This window comes from Carcharodon carcharias, chromosome 15, assembly GCF_017639515.1.
Source record: "Carcharodon carcharias isolate sCarCar2 chromosome 15, sCarCar2.pri, whole genome shotgun sequence".
Taxonomy (NCBI): Eukaryota; Metazoa; Chordata; class Chondrichthyes; order Lamniformes; family Lamnidae; genus Carcharodon; species Carcharodon carcharias.
Genome location: NC_054481.1, coordinates 17,502,466 through 17,516,542, shown reverse-complemented (window position 1 = coordinate 17,516,542; position 14,077 = coordinate 17,502,466). Strand labels below are relative to the sequence as shown.

Sequence of the window (14,077 nt, the reverse complement as noted above, 5' to 3'; positions counted from 1 at the left end):
GGTGGCAGGGGAAGGAGGACGGACGTGGGAAGGCAAAGTTGAGGGAGGGGCCTCTGAATGGCACTGGGGGCCCTGCAAGAGGCACCCTCTCTCCTTTAACTGGCCAGCAGCCCTCAAGGTTAAATCTGCCAGCTGCATGTTAAGCACTGGCCTCTCCCACCACCCAATAATCACGGGATGAGGCCCTTAATTGGGCATTAATTACCCACTGACCAGCCTCAATTTGGCCATAGAAAGGCAATCCACCTGATGCCTCGTAAAATTGTGGGGAGGGCGGGTCGAAGGCGGGTGGGTATGTTGTCCTCATTTACGAGTCCACTGTCCTTGGGTGACCCAAACAGTTCAGTCCAAAATACAGGTAATGATTACTGTAGTGTAATGGGTTAATAGAATGAGTTATGGTAATGAGTGATGTAGGCTATGATGTAATAGCAGCATCAGTGCTACAGACTCTGTACCAGCAGGCCAAACAGGCAGCACTCGGGAGAGATGTGCCTACTCAGTTGCCCACCTTGTATGTAGTGCACGTAGTGTAAATAAACCAGTTTGGAATAACTACCCGAATCAGGTTACCGTCCCTCTAGGTGAGATGCACCGTGTCGCTAGTATATGAAACAAATACAGAAGAAAGGAACAGGGGGATCAGCTGGAAGAAGGAAGAACGGAACTTGTTAGGTAGGCAAAAGTTGATGCCAATACTGTGGGGTGAGCTGGGAAGGGTTACAATTTGAGAGGCTGCCTATCAAAAACCCGCTAGTGAAGAGAAATAGCACAGGAAATCAATGAAGCAAATAGGTTTCAGGTATTGGAAAGTGCTGAAAGAGGAGAATTGAAACAAGGATATTAGCTCATGAATTAAGATGCGGCTAATGATCCAATGGGCAAATTAAATCCCAATCTGACACCATGTCATATCTCGAGGATTGTCCGTTATTTTCTACATTGGTTACTACACTTTAAAAGTACTTCATTGGCTGTAAGGTGCCCTGCTGTCATGAAAGGTGCTATATAAAGGCAAGTCTTGCTTTTATTCCTGAATAAAGGCAAAGCTGATATGCGCCCAGAGTACAATGATAAAAGAAAGACTTGCATTTATGTAGCGCTTTTCATGACAATCAACTGTCTCAAAATGTTTTACAGCCAATGAAGTGTAGTCACTGCTGTAGGAAACACAGCAGCCAGTTAGTGCATGCAAGACTCCCACAAACAACAATCCAATAGTGACTTGATAATCATTTTTTTTTGTGATGTTGATTGACGGATAAATATTAGTCAGGATGCCGGGGATAGCTCCCTTACTCTTCAAAATAATGCTTTTAAATCGACCCAAACAGGCAGATGGGGCCTCAGTTTAGCATCTTACTTAAAAGGTGGCACATCCAACAGTGCAGCACTCCCTCAGTACTGCACTGGAGTATCAGCTTGGAGTGGGATTCAGTGTAGACTGCGCTGTGGCTGACAGGCCAATGCAGGAGTTCTATAGGAACCATACTGTAATACATTTTGAGGGTCTAATTTTTAAAGTAATTAATTTATAGTACACAAATCCTTGAATTAATGGGAAATAACTGATGCAAGACAACTAAATATTAGATTTGGATTAAATAGGTAGATGCCTCTGTTAAAATAGCAGAGAAGGGAATTTTACACTGTAATGATTTGGATTTTATCTGCATGGATTTCTTAAATTATAATATTCCTGACGGATTAAATTCAGCACTCTTTTCACATCAACAACCCGGCAGTTTGAAAAACAGGCGGGTTCCTGTGATGACCTGGAGTGTTAGCTAATAAATAAAGGTAGGGTGCGTTTGGACAATCTCAAACTCTCCAAGCCATTGTGAGATAATAGCTCGCCTGCAACACCTGGGAGACCAGGCGTGCTCCATTCCAAAGAGCTTAGCAAAGACAGGCGTGTGGGAGGGCTGCCTGTTTCCCACTTCAAAGGGTAGGCGTTCCACTCAGGGTATAACTTTGACTGGTTGCTTGGTCGGCCTCAAGCCCTCTCTTAGTGACCTAAGAGGGTGCTGTCCTCTCACAGCAGAAATAGCCAGTTTTGTAAAAGATATCTGAGCCAACTAGCTATGAATAACTTACACCCATTATTTTTTCCATCTTCATCTCTGCCTCCTCATTCCCCATTTGTCCAGCAGTGGATGTAACCTTTCACAATATATTTATTGTAGGGTGGCGATGTTAATGTTACGGGGGCTCGTAATCCAGAGGCCTGGACTAGTGATCTAGTGACTGAGGAATTTAAATTCAGTTAATTAAGTAAAAGTCTTGCAAATAAAATGCTAGTTAACAGCAATGGTGACCACCAAACCACTGGCTTGGCATGAAAAAATCCCATCTGGTTCATTAATGCCCTTCAGGAAGCAAATCTGCCATCCTTGATCAGGCCTGTATGTGACTCCAGACCCACAGCAATGTGGTTGACTCTTAACTGCCCTCTGAAATGGCCTAACAAGTCACTCAGTTTTCCATACACTCCATTCGTGGGCTGCAATTGTTCAAACTGACAATTCATCGCCATCCCCAACCAAGCCACAATCTCCCGACCCATCCTTCAGATCCACGGCCCACATTCCCCATTTGCCCTTCCTGCCCCGGCTTTCCTGGTGTGTCTCTCTCTCTCTATCTCTCTCTCCCTCTCAGACTCAGTCTCTATTCTTTCTCTCTCCTCTGACGCATCACCCCCCCATCCGCCAAAACTGCCTCTCTCTCCCTACCGACTCCTGTTTCAGTCTCTCTCTCCCCTCCAACCCTCCAAAGCCCCTTTCTCTCTCTCATCCGACCCATCTCTCCCTCTTCCTTGACCCCAAGTCACTCTCTCCTCCAGCCCCGATCCACAAGCCCCCAGCCAGCCCGAGTTGTCCACTTTCTTGCTCCAATCTGCTGCTCATTCTCTTGCAACCCAATCCTGCACAACTCTCCCCGCTGCATACCTCTTCCTCTCTCTCTCTCTCTATCACCATTTGCCCCTCACTGTTTCTATACCAGCCTGTTCCAGTTTCATTCAATCCTCAGTGGGGCAGGCGGGTTGGTGGCGGGGGGGGGGGCATCTCCATAGTAACAGCGGGGGTGGGAGGGTGGAAGTGAGGTGATGTCACTGAGTCAGAGGCTTCTCTGTGGCAGTGATCCAAATCAGACAGGCGGTGGGGGTGGTGGGGGAGGGGGAAAGTGGTGGAAAGAGGAGAAGTGGGTTTTCTTCAGTGGTGAAAAGTTTAAATGGCAAAGTTCTCCCAGAAAATTGATGCTTCATTCCAGGAGGCTCCCAAACAATCCGGTTGGGTTGTCAACACTGCCGCACCTTTTGTACACAGGTTCCAGAACACTGGAGCCCTGAGGACTGCCCAGCTTTAAAATAAAGGAGTGCAGGTCTGTTGCCAACTCTTTCTACTACTTTGACAAAGCTATAGCTTGCGTTTGCATCCCATGATTAATGCCATATCATCCCTGCAGCTTGTATTTGCATCAACGCTCTTTTGATTTCAAGACAATGTTAGTTAGTGCTGTCATGACAACTGGATGATGTCTATGGTCGCTGAAAGCATTCACTTCACATTAAGAAATGGTTGCTGCTTCAACCACATGAAAACATCACCATTACAATACACTAATCAGGGGAATCTTGTATGAAACATGTTAACAGTAGCACAATGAATTTGAAAATCTGTCCATTAGGTCTACATCCCAGGATGGTTAAATACATTTTGATGGGAGTTAATCAGAAAGAAGTCATTGGGGTTAACACTGTTTTCAAGCCTAGAAGTTTGCATTTTTATAGTATGGGCAGCCTGGTTTCAATCCACAATGGTGCATTTCTAATACATTCAGAGAAATACATCCTGAAGCTTAAGGTTTTTAAACCAGCCGCTTTTAATATAGGTTCAACCAGGATTACACTTCAGGTTGTAATTCATATGGTCCAGGCTCCCTCCACGAAACAGCAACTTTGGATTATATGCAGATCAGGTGGGCCCATGTCAATAAGATGTAAATCGCTTGCTGTGACTTAGGGCACTTGAGGGTGGATTTGATCTAGGGCGTAAACACACGCACCGGGTGATAGCGAATGGTCAGCCTGTTTTCTATCTCACCCAATTTTCCTGCCCATTGAAGTCAACAGCAATAAAAGAAGTTGGACAGGGGGTAAAATGTGCTGCTAAGTCGCTATCACAAACTTTCAATACTCCTTTTCTTCCCCCACTCACCAATCTTCCCCCTCTCTCACTCCTCAACTTACATACAAACATACGAAATAGGAGCAGAAGTAGGCCATTCGGCCCCTTGAGCCATTCAATAAGATCATGGCTGATCTGTTTGTGTTTCGAGTTCTACATCCCCATCTGCCCCCTGATAACCTTTGATTCCCTTGCCTAACAAGAATCTATCCACCTTTGCCATTAAAGTATTCAGTGAGCCCACTTCCCCTGCCTTCTAGGGCAGAGAGTTCCAAAGTCACACAACCCTCTGAGAGAAAAAATTTCTCCTCATCTCTGTCCTAAAAGGACGACCCCTCATTTTAAAACAGTGCCCCCAGTTTTGGACTCACCCACAAGAGGAAACACCCTTTCCACATCCACCTTGTCAAGGGCGTTCAGGATCTTACCGCCCCTCACTCTCCTAAACTCCAGTGGAAACAAGCCCAGTCTGTCCAACCTTTCCTCATGAAACAACCCAATCATTCTGCTCAAGTTGTTACTGGGGAAACAGTTCTACAGACACCAGTTACCTTTTCATATCTCATGCAAGGGACTTTTACTCATGTGAGCGCCTTAATGTCGATGAACTATTAGACCAAAGAGGGAATCAGGCCTGGTCCAGTCTGAAGTCTGCCTTAGGGCAGGTGGGGGTGGGTTGCCGAGCGACTCTTCCTAACACAGAGATGTCAGGCGTTCTTGTAGCCACGCTAAGATCAGGTAATTCACCAGTGTCAGGAGGCAGGAATGGGGACGTCAATGGTATTTTAAACCAATACCCTCCTGGTCTCGACAGCTCAGGCACTAACAACGTGCGTTTGTGTAGCACCTTTAACATAGGAAAACGTCTCAAGGTGCTCCAGAGGAGCATATTCAAACACTGCACCACATAAGGAGAGACATTGGAATAAGTGTCCACAAACTTTGCTAAAGAGGCAAATTTGAAGGAGGAGAGAGAGAGATAGATAGAGAGGCAGAGAGGTTTAGAGACTAAATGGTTAAACTCACCGACCCATTGAGAAATTTGTTTTATATATGGCATAATGCATTGTAACTGAGTTTGTGCTTGGAATTTGTCAGTTATGCAAGAGTAATCTTGCAATAAATCAAGATATTGTAATTCCTGGGAAATGGCCTTGAGATGAGCAGCATTCCCACCCCATCCCCCGGCTCGTATCTTTTCTCAGGAGGGATGACACAATGGTTTCTTCCCTGATCATTTGCAGTTTCTGTATTGTATATAATGATTGAGGACACAACAGGCCACGAGTTCATCTAACTCCTAAAACAGCTGTGCTAGGGAATTTCAGATCCATGTCTACAAGTCTGAGGCGCTCATTTCCCAATGGCCTCTTCAAGGCGGTAGCTGCGCTCCACCATTTGACACTTGCTCCATCATCATCGTCATTGCCGAATTCAGATCTTATTCAATCTGAATCTCAAGAAGGCGAAGTCTGAATTAGGATTCCATATGGCCTGCGGGCCTTCTCCCTGTAGCTTTGGGCTGGACGTCATGGTTTTCACTGAGGTGAGGGAGGCGAGACTGTAAGCGAGTGCTCCACTCACTCCCAACCCCGCCATCTCAGGTTAGCAAATCAAACATCGGGACTTCCAACCTGGCAGGAAGGCAAAGGTGGGGGGGGGGGGGCTCCGTCCGATTGGGCGGAGGATGTCGTGTGGGGGGAGGGGCTATGCCATGAACAGGAAGTCGGCCACGGCTACAAATTTAAAGGCCTCCCCCTGCCCCCTCTCAACCTCACCTGACTTCTTATGTCACGCTCAAAACTGTGCATAAATGAAGTCAAAAAGCATAGACGTGCTTTCACCAGCAGGCTCTGCTGCTCCATGCAGCCAAGATCCTGGTGGCAGGCCTTTTCCTCTATCCTTGTGCCGCCTCTTCATTCCTGGTGTAAAGCACTCCCAAAGTTTATCAGTCTGATGTCCGAAGAAATGGGGCCGACAGCGGGAAATTGTGCACAATTAGATCGTTAACAAGCTCAACAGCAGCCGTAAAATCCAGTCCCATGTTCTCTATTGTTGAGCCACAATTCCATGATCAGCACTGTAATTATAAGTAACAATGTTATAAACTATATTCCTCAGCAATGGAGCAATTGGCAAGGCGCTCCCTAAATGGGGCCCTATCGGCCAGGAGATTCTGATCTATGCCACGTTAGCTGCTGCCAGTTAGGCAGCTGTTGGATATAATTGGACTGTGCAGTCCGGGCGAGGATGGGGAAAGCAGTCAAAATCCCCTCTCCTGATCAGCAACCAATGATCCTCGCAGGAAAATACATGCAAATGGACATTGGGCAGGGAGAACTCCATTTGCTTTGGTTGTGATGGGCTTCATGGTCGAATAGTTTGCTGGCGTTCACTCTGTGTTGTCACAAAAGAGCAATTTTCCTGGACAAGGTACTGAAGGATTAGCAATGCCCTTGGAGCCTGTCAAAACATCGATACCATTAGCAATGTCCGCAGGAACTAGCTGTGGTGCACGAAGAAGTTTAATGATCTGACCAGGACCGCCCGGCTCTCCTTCACGTTTCTTATACTTTCTAAACATCGTTGCAGGATCCTACCTTTGCCTTAGCAATCCTTGTTTTCCCTCTTACTATTGGTCATCTACCAACCGAGATATTTCTGCTCCCGAGTCTTACCATCAGCAGTAGAAACCTTTTACAGCTAAGGGGTTTTATTTTCAATCCTATTAAGAGATAAATAATAGTTTAAAGGAATTACAAAGTGTAGAAGTGTAAACCATCAAAATCAGTTCTGCTCGAAATCACTCTCACTACAGGTTTTGACTGCTGATGGTAAGTTCTGGGAACAGAAGTTGGTTTCTCTATACATCATAAATACCATTGGATCCAGATGGAAGTCTCTGTCCTGGCATCTGTTATAAATGGCCAGACTGAGGCAGCAGTTATAGCCGTCAGTTGCTCACTCCCCTGTTGCACTACCTCAGCAGTGACTGCGTTGCAGCAGCACAACTGGTTCGAGGCGGATAGAATGGACGAATGGAAGAGTAGGCTTGCTCACTCTAATGTGGCTTACAGGCTTCCACAGGTTAGTGAGGCCGTTAAAAAAAAAACAAGCAAATAAAGCACCAGAGTTCATTTCTAGAATGATAAAACTGGAAAGTAAAGAGGCTAGTGTTAAACTTGTATTGAACATTGGTTAGACCACACTTGGGGAACTGTGAACACTTCTGCTTTCCGTATTACAAAAAGGATATCACGGCCATAGAACCATAGAAAATTCATGTTGTAGAAAAGAGGCCATTCAGCCCATTGTGTCCGTGCTCTGCCATAAAAAGGGAAAAAAAGGAGCTAGCCGCCCTGGACTGACACTGGACAAGTGTCTAGATTTACTAGAATGATATCAGAATGAGGAGATTATACCCATCAAGAAAGATTAAACAGTCTAGGGCTCCTTTCTCTAGAAAAGAGAGGACTGAGGGATGACTTGATCAAGGCCTTTAAGATTATGAAAGGTGGTTTGCTTGGGCAGAGGAAAGGAAAATGTTTCCCCAGGGGAGAGCAAAACGAGGGGCCACAGATATAAGGCAGCTACCAAGTGTAAAGATTATATCTTTTTATTTCTGTTGGGCTGCGAATTAAAATTAATGCTGCAGTTTGAAGGACATGTCTACTGGAGCAGTGTGAAGGATATATACAATGTTGCTGTATATTGAAACAGTCTAAGGGATATCTACAATGTTGCTGTTCTGGAACAGAGTGTGCCATGAAAGACAGGATGGTGCCAAGGAGGAGTCTGATCTAACAGAGAACTGCCTGGCAACAATGTTTTAATTGACTCCTGACCTGGTGACCAGGGTTTATGTGAGAACAGTGCAGCACAATAGCTCCTATCTTGAAAGGAAAAAGATCTAAAACCGCTCTCTCCTGGGTATTTTAGATTCCAATAATTTTACAATAACAGCTAAGTGGCTTTTCTCCTCATATCTCTATAACCTGCTCTCTCTCTCTCTGAAAACCCCTGTCAAGAGGAAAAGGGGAAATTCACTGTTAGAGACATTGAAAGGCATTGACATGACCTGAAACATTAACTCAGTTTCTTTCCCTCCAGAAATGCAGCCAGGCCTGCTGGGTATTTCCAACATTTTCTGTTTTTAATACCACAAAGCATAGCTGAGGCAGCAAACACATACATTTAAGGGGAAGCCAGATGAAGGAAGTGAAGCTGGCAGGGTTAGATGAGGAAAAGTGGGAGGGTGTTCATGTGGAGCACAAAAACTAGCATGGACTTGTTGGGCCGAGTGGCCTGTTTCTGTACTGCAAATACTTTGTAATGTCTTGTCAATCAATTTTCTCTATTGCTTCAGAGCCAAAGCCACTATAAGCTCAATGCTAACAAGTTATGGGAGCACAATGGTGCTAAAAGAAGATTTCCAATGTTTATAAATACCCTATTCTTTAGATGGCTACTGGCCTGTGCCATAGCATCACCGTTGACAGGATTAATTAAGAACGAGAAAAAGATCAGTTGGTACAAAGATTGCTCCTTTTGTTTTCCATCCAATTGGAAAGTGCTAGCATACTGGAGCAAGAATCAAAATAGTCAAAATAAAATTGTTTTTGCCGCCACCTTCTCACTTGACAGACCATAAAATATTGTGCTGAGGTGTGGGGTGGAAGAGGTAAACTCACCTGGTGCAAACGCATTCTGTTATTTCTCTAATTTAAGTTAACTGCATTGGTTATGAGGGAAAAATGGCCAGTCTTTCCTTAAATACTACCATTCTTCGTAAATATGTAAATAAAGATGTACTGTCTTCATTAACAGGCTTGTCTGGAAAAATTATCGGCTTTAGCAACAATGTGAGACAAAATAGAATATGGAAATTCTCAAAAGAGAGTGTGCAATTAGTGGAACTGCCTGGCCTTCGGTAAATCAAGCCTCCAGAAGATAGAAGCCACATCTGTCCACAATTAGTTCACAATATAAATGATTTGTTTGCAATTTTGACATTTTTTACCATTTCTATTTCCTCAATTGGAAAGAACATAACTCTTGCCTTTCATATTAAGGTTACAAGACAAACCACATTAAACATACATAAAGGAAACTGGACACTACACAATTTCCATAATAATCAGTGTGATAAATACATCTTTATCGGGCATGTTCCCCTTTGACTCTTGCAGTTATAATTACCTACGACCATGATGTTAAACTCAAATCCTGTTTTCATGGCTTTACGCCTCATCTGATCCAGAACTGCTTCAATCCCAACATATCCAAACAGATCTCTTCCAGTGACATCCTTCTTGAATTCTGCTGAACAAACAACTCCAGTCTCCTGCGTTCTCTCCGCCATGTTCGTTTTCACCTCTTTCAGTTCTAATCCTAGCAAAGAAATAGAGCAAAAGCATTCGGTAATTCAGTAACGACAAGGGGGGGGGGGGTTCCACCTCTGTTGTCAACAAAACAGTGAGTATGAGGCACATGCATTACAAGGTACTGAACACACCCACAAGAAATGACCACTGAATCCATTAGCTTACTCATTTTTCATCAAATTTTAAAAAATGTCAATTATGGTGCAGTATTCCTGTATATAGTAATGAATATGAGGCACAGATGATGTTCAGAAACCACAAATGTGAAGCCCAAAATGTTTATGGCTTCTGAACCTCACTACAGCTCTTGGTACCTTGCCACGTTAGAAACATACGTGGTGTAAGTTTTTAAATATGTAATACATATGTACATGGGTGCGGTGGACCAAGATGAGGAGTAATTCTGCCTTTGATCAGTTTTTGCCCCATTTGGGCAGAAGGAGATCCATGTGGACACCAGCTGAAGAGGGTCATAAGATGTTTCATAAATTACTAAGAGAAAGAGTTAGTTCTTAGGAAATCTTGCATTTGGGTTACTCCAACACTGACATATCTGGGAAACGTGTTAAGCGTACAGGCCATTTAAGTGTACAGGTTTTAAAAAGCCCATTCATTTTTCACAGAAGCTTGTCCTGTCACGCTTGAATTCTCATTTCGGTGTATCACTTCACAGTCTGTACAAACAACATAGAGAATAAGTTTCATTTTCCCTTTTACTGATGTGAATTAATGTATTGTTCCTTAACAGTTCTCTCATCCACTGGGCTCCAAAAAGCAAGTATTATGGAATCCTTGACATAGCCGTGGTTAAGGATAAGCCCTGGATTAATATAAACAAAAGGAACTTGCATCTATATAGCACCTCTCGCAACCTCCACCCATCCCAAACATTTTACAGTCAATAAAGTACTTTTGAAGAGCGGTAATGTAAAAAAATGCAGCCAAGGTGCACACAAACAGCAATGTGATAATGGCCTATTAATGATGTTGACTGAGGGATAAAAATTGGCCAGGACGCCTGGAATAACCTCTTCTCCAAAATAGTGCCATGGGATCTTCTACGTTCATCTAAGGGGGCAGACACCTCTGACAGAGCAGCACTCCCTTCAGTAGTGCCTAGTCTAGATTTTGTGCGCAAGACTCTCTGCTCCTAGGTCCTAATGTTCCTAAAAGTATACATCAACGAAAGGGGACTGCACTACAACTACTTGTCTACCTCGCATATATTTGTATTTTTAAATATGTTTTTATATGATGGTGTAATGGCGTAATTTATTTTTCTGAGGTACAGGGACTTTGAAGCTTTTTAAGACTTTCCCTCAAAAAATCATGAATAGATGCCACTATAGGGAAAAAAATCAGTTTTATTTATAATCAGCTGCTCTGGTACCTCTCTGAGACTGGTCAGGAATACTCGATAATTGCAATCATCATAATCACCCTACAATTATTCAGCCTACTCACAATACATCTGCACAACATCAAATCTCCATTCCCTTAGCTGCCTTTGTGCATCAATTGAGATTCGTTATACCCTACTGTACTATATAATTTTCCAACGTTTGATTTGTATTTAAAGGCTAGTCAATCTTCATTTTTTTCCCTAATCCCGGGCCTCTCCTTCTACCATTGATACTCCATAACGAAGAAACCAAGCAGCAGGACAAATTGGTCGCTATGAAACATACCCTGCGAGTTTTACCTAGCAACAAAACCTCCTCAGTCTGCTTCTCTACTCATTCCCACTATAAATTTCACGTTTTAAAGCCCCAGTGTTCTGACTCTGTCTGCTTAACAGGGAAGGAAATCTTCGGCTGGTTGCTGTAATAGCTGGTCTTGGAGTTGGCAAGTGCTTAACTCCATTCATCCATACTGTTTAAATCAGAATCTGAATTGAAGTACTCAAACTGGAGATGAACATCTTTCAAAGCAACCAGGACTACCAGAGTAGCCCAATGCATAAGGCCACACATTTACCATGGAAGCAGGACAATAAAACAACCTGCATTTCTATAGCACCTTTCATGGTCTCAGGACTTCTCAAAAGAGTAATGCAGCCAATGAAGTACCATTAAAATGTAATCACTGTTGTAATGGAGGAAGTATGGTAGCCAATTTGCACACAGCAAGCTCCCACAAACAGCAGTGTGATAATGAATAGGTATCTGTTTTTTTATTATGTTAGTTGAGGGATTAGTATTGGCCAGGATACTGGGATAACTGCCTTGCTTTTCAAAATAGCGCAACGTAATCTTTTACATCCACCTGAGAGGGTAGATGGGGCCTCAGTTTAGCAGGTCATTCAAAAGGTGGCACCTCTAACACTGCAGCACTCCCTCAGTATATACGAACAAGGAGCAGGAGTAGGCCATTCGGCCCCTCGAGCCTGCTCTGCCATTTAATAAGATCATGGCTGATCTGATAGTAACCTGAAATCTGCATCCTGTCTACCTCCGATAACCTATCACCCCTTTGCTTACCAAGAATCTATCCACCTCTGCCTTAAAAATGTTCAGAATTTGCTTCCATCTTTTTTTCAGGAAGAGAGTTCCAAAGACTTAGGACCATCTGAGTGAAAAAAATTCACCTCACAGAACCATAGAACAGTAGAAAAGTTACAGCACAGAAGAGGCCATTCGGCCCATCTTGTCCATGCCTGCCCGAGGACACCCAGGTTCCCTTTCTAATCCCAGCTTCCTGCACCCGGCCCACAGCCCTGCAGCTTACAGTACATAAGGTGCAGATCCAGGTACTTTTTAAAAGAGTTTAGAGTTTCTGCCTCTACCACCAACTTGGGCAGCGAATTCTAGATGCCCACTACCCTCTGCGTAAAAAAGTTCTTCCTCATGTCCCCCTTACACCTTCTGCCACTTATCTTGAATCTATGTCCCCTGGTTCTAGAATTCTCCATCAAGGGAAACAATTTTATCCTGTCCACTCTATCTATTCCACTCATAATTTTGTACACCTCAATCAAGTCACCTCTCAACCTTCTTTGTTCCAAGGAAAATAATCCCAATTTATTCAATCTCTCCTCATAGCTACACTTTTCTAACCCTGGCAACATTCTTGTAAACCTCCTCTGCACTCTCTCCAGAGCTATTACGTCCTTTTTGAAATGTGGTGACCAGAACTGCACACAATACTCCAGTTGTGGCCTCACCAGTGTTTTATACAATTCCAACATTATATCCTTACTTTTATATTCTATACCTCTGCCAGTGAAGAAGAGCTTTCCATATGCCTTCTTTACAACTTTGTCCACTTGAACTGCTGCCTTCAGGGACCTGTGTACTTGTACGCCAAGATCTCTCACTTCATCTACCCCTCTTAGTATATTCCCATTTATTGTGTAATCCCTGTAACTGTTTCACCTCCCTAAATGTATTACCTCACACTTCTCTATGTTAAAATCCATCTGCCTCTTTACCACCCACTCCACCAACCCATCTATATTGTTTTGGAGATTATGGCTATCCTCTACACTATCCACTACTCAGCCAATCTTTGTGTCATCTGCAAATTTCCCAATCATGCCCCCCACGTTCACGTCCAAATCGTTAATATATAACACAAACAGCAAGGGTCCCAACACCGAGCCCTGTGGAACACCACTTGAGACAACTTTCCATTCGCAAGGGCATCCATCGACCATTACCCTTTGTTTCCTGTTACAAAGCCAACCTTTTATCCAGTTTGCCATATTATCCTGAATCCCATGGGCTTTTACTTTCCTGACCAATTTGCCATGTGGGACCTTGTCAAATGCCTTGCTAAAATCCATGTACACAACATCCACTGCACTACCTTCATCAACCCTTCTTGTCACTTCCTCAAAGAAGTCAATCAAATTTGTGAGACAAGACCTTCCTTTAATAAATCCATGCTGACCATCCCTGACTAGTCCAGGGATCAACTCTGTTTTAAATGGGCGACCCCTTAGTGACCTCTAGTTCTAGGTTCTCCCACAAAAGGAAACATCCTCGCCACATCCACCCTGTCAAGTCTCCTCAGGATCTTATATGTTTCAATCAAGTCACCCCTCGCAGGTGTACATTAAGAGGCCAAAATAAAAAGTGCGACAGTTTCCATTCCCTCACACTTAACACATTTAATCTCCTGGAATCGATAGAGGGTACCCTTTATCAAAACTCCATTAGGGAGGCGATGGCATAATGATATCATTGCTGGACTAGTAATCCAGAGACCCAGCTCCAGGGACCCAGGTTCAAATCCCGCCACAGCAGATGGTGGAATTTGAATTCGATAAAGATCTGGAATTAAAACTCTAATGATGACCATGAACCCACTGTCAATTGTTGTAAAACTCCATCTGGTTCACTAATGCCCTTTAGGGAAGGGAATCTGCCATCCTTACCTGGTCTGGCCTACATGTGACTCCAGACCTACAGGTTGACTCTTAAATGCCCTCTGAACTAGGGGGCAACTAGGGATGGGTAATAAATGCTGGCCTGGCCAGCGATGCCCACATCCCATGAATGAATT

The 14,077-nt window shown here is 43.8% G+C and overlaps 1 protein-coding gene across 7 annotated transcripts in view; it reads right to left on the bottom strand.

The window, feature by feature from the left end:
• LOC121288138 (neuronal-specific septin-3-like) overlaps positions 1–14,077 on the bottom strand; it is a 362,756-nt gene that overhangs the window by 119,017 nt on the left and 229,662 nt on the right. For all 7 annotated transcript variants that reach the window (XM_041206507.1, XM_041206508.1, XM_041206510.1 and 4 more), the window contains exon 2: positions 9,387–9,578. In XM_041206507.1, coding sequence (XP_041062441.1) covers positions 9,387–9,578 — 192 coding nt within the window. The remainder of the gene's footprint in view (positions 1–9,386; positions 9,579–14,077) is intronic.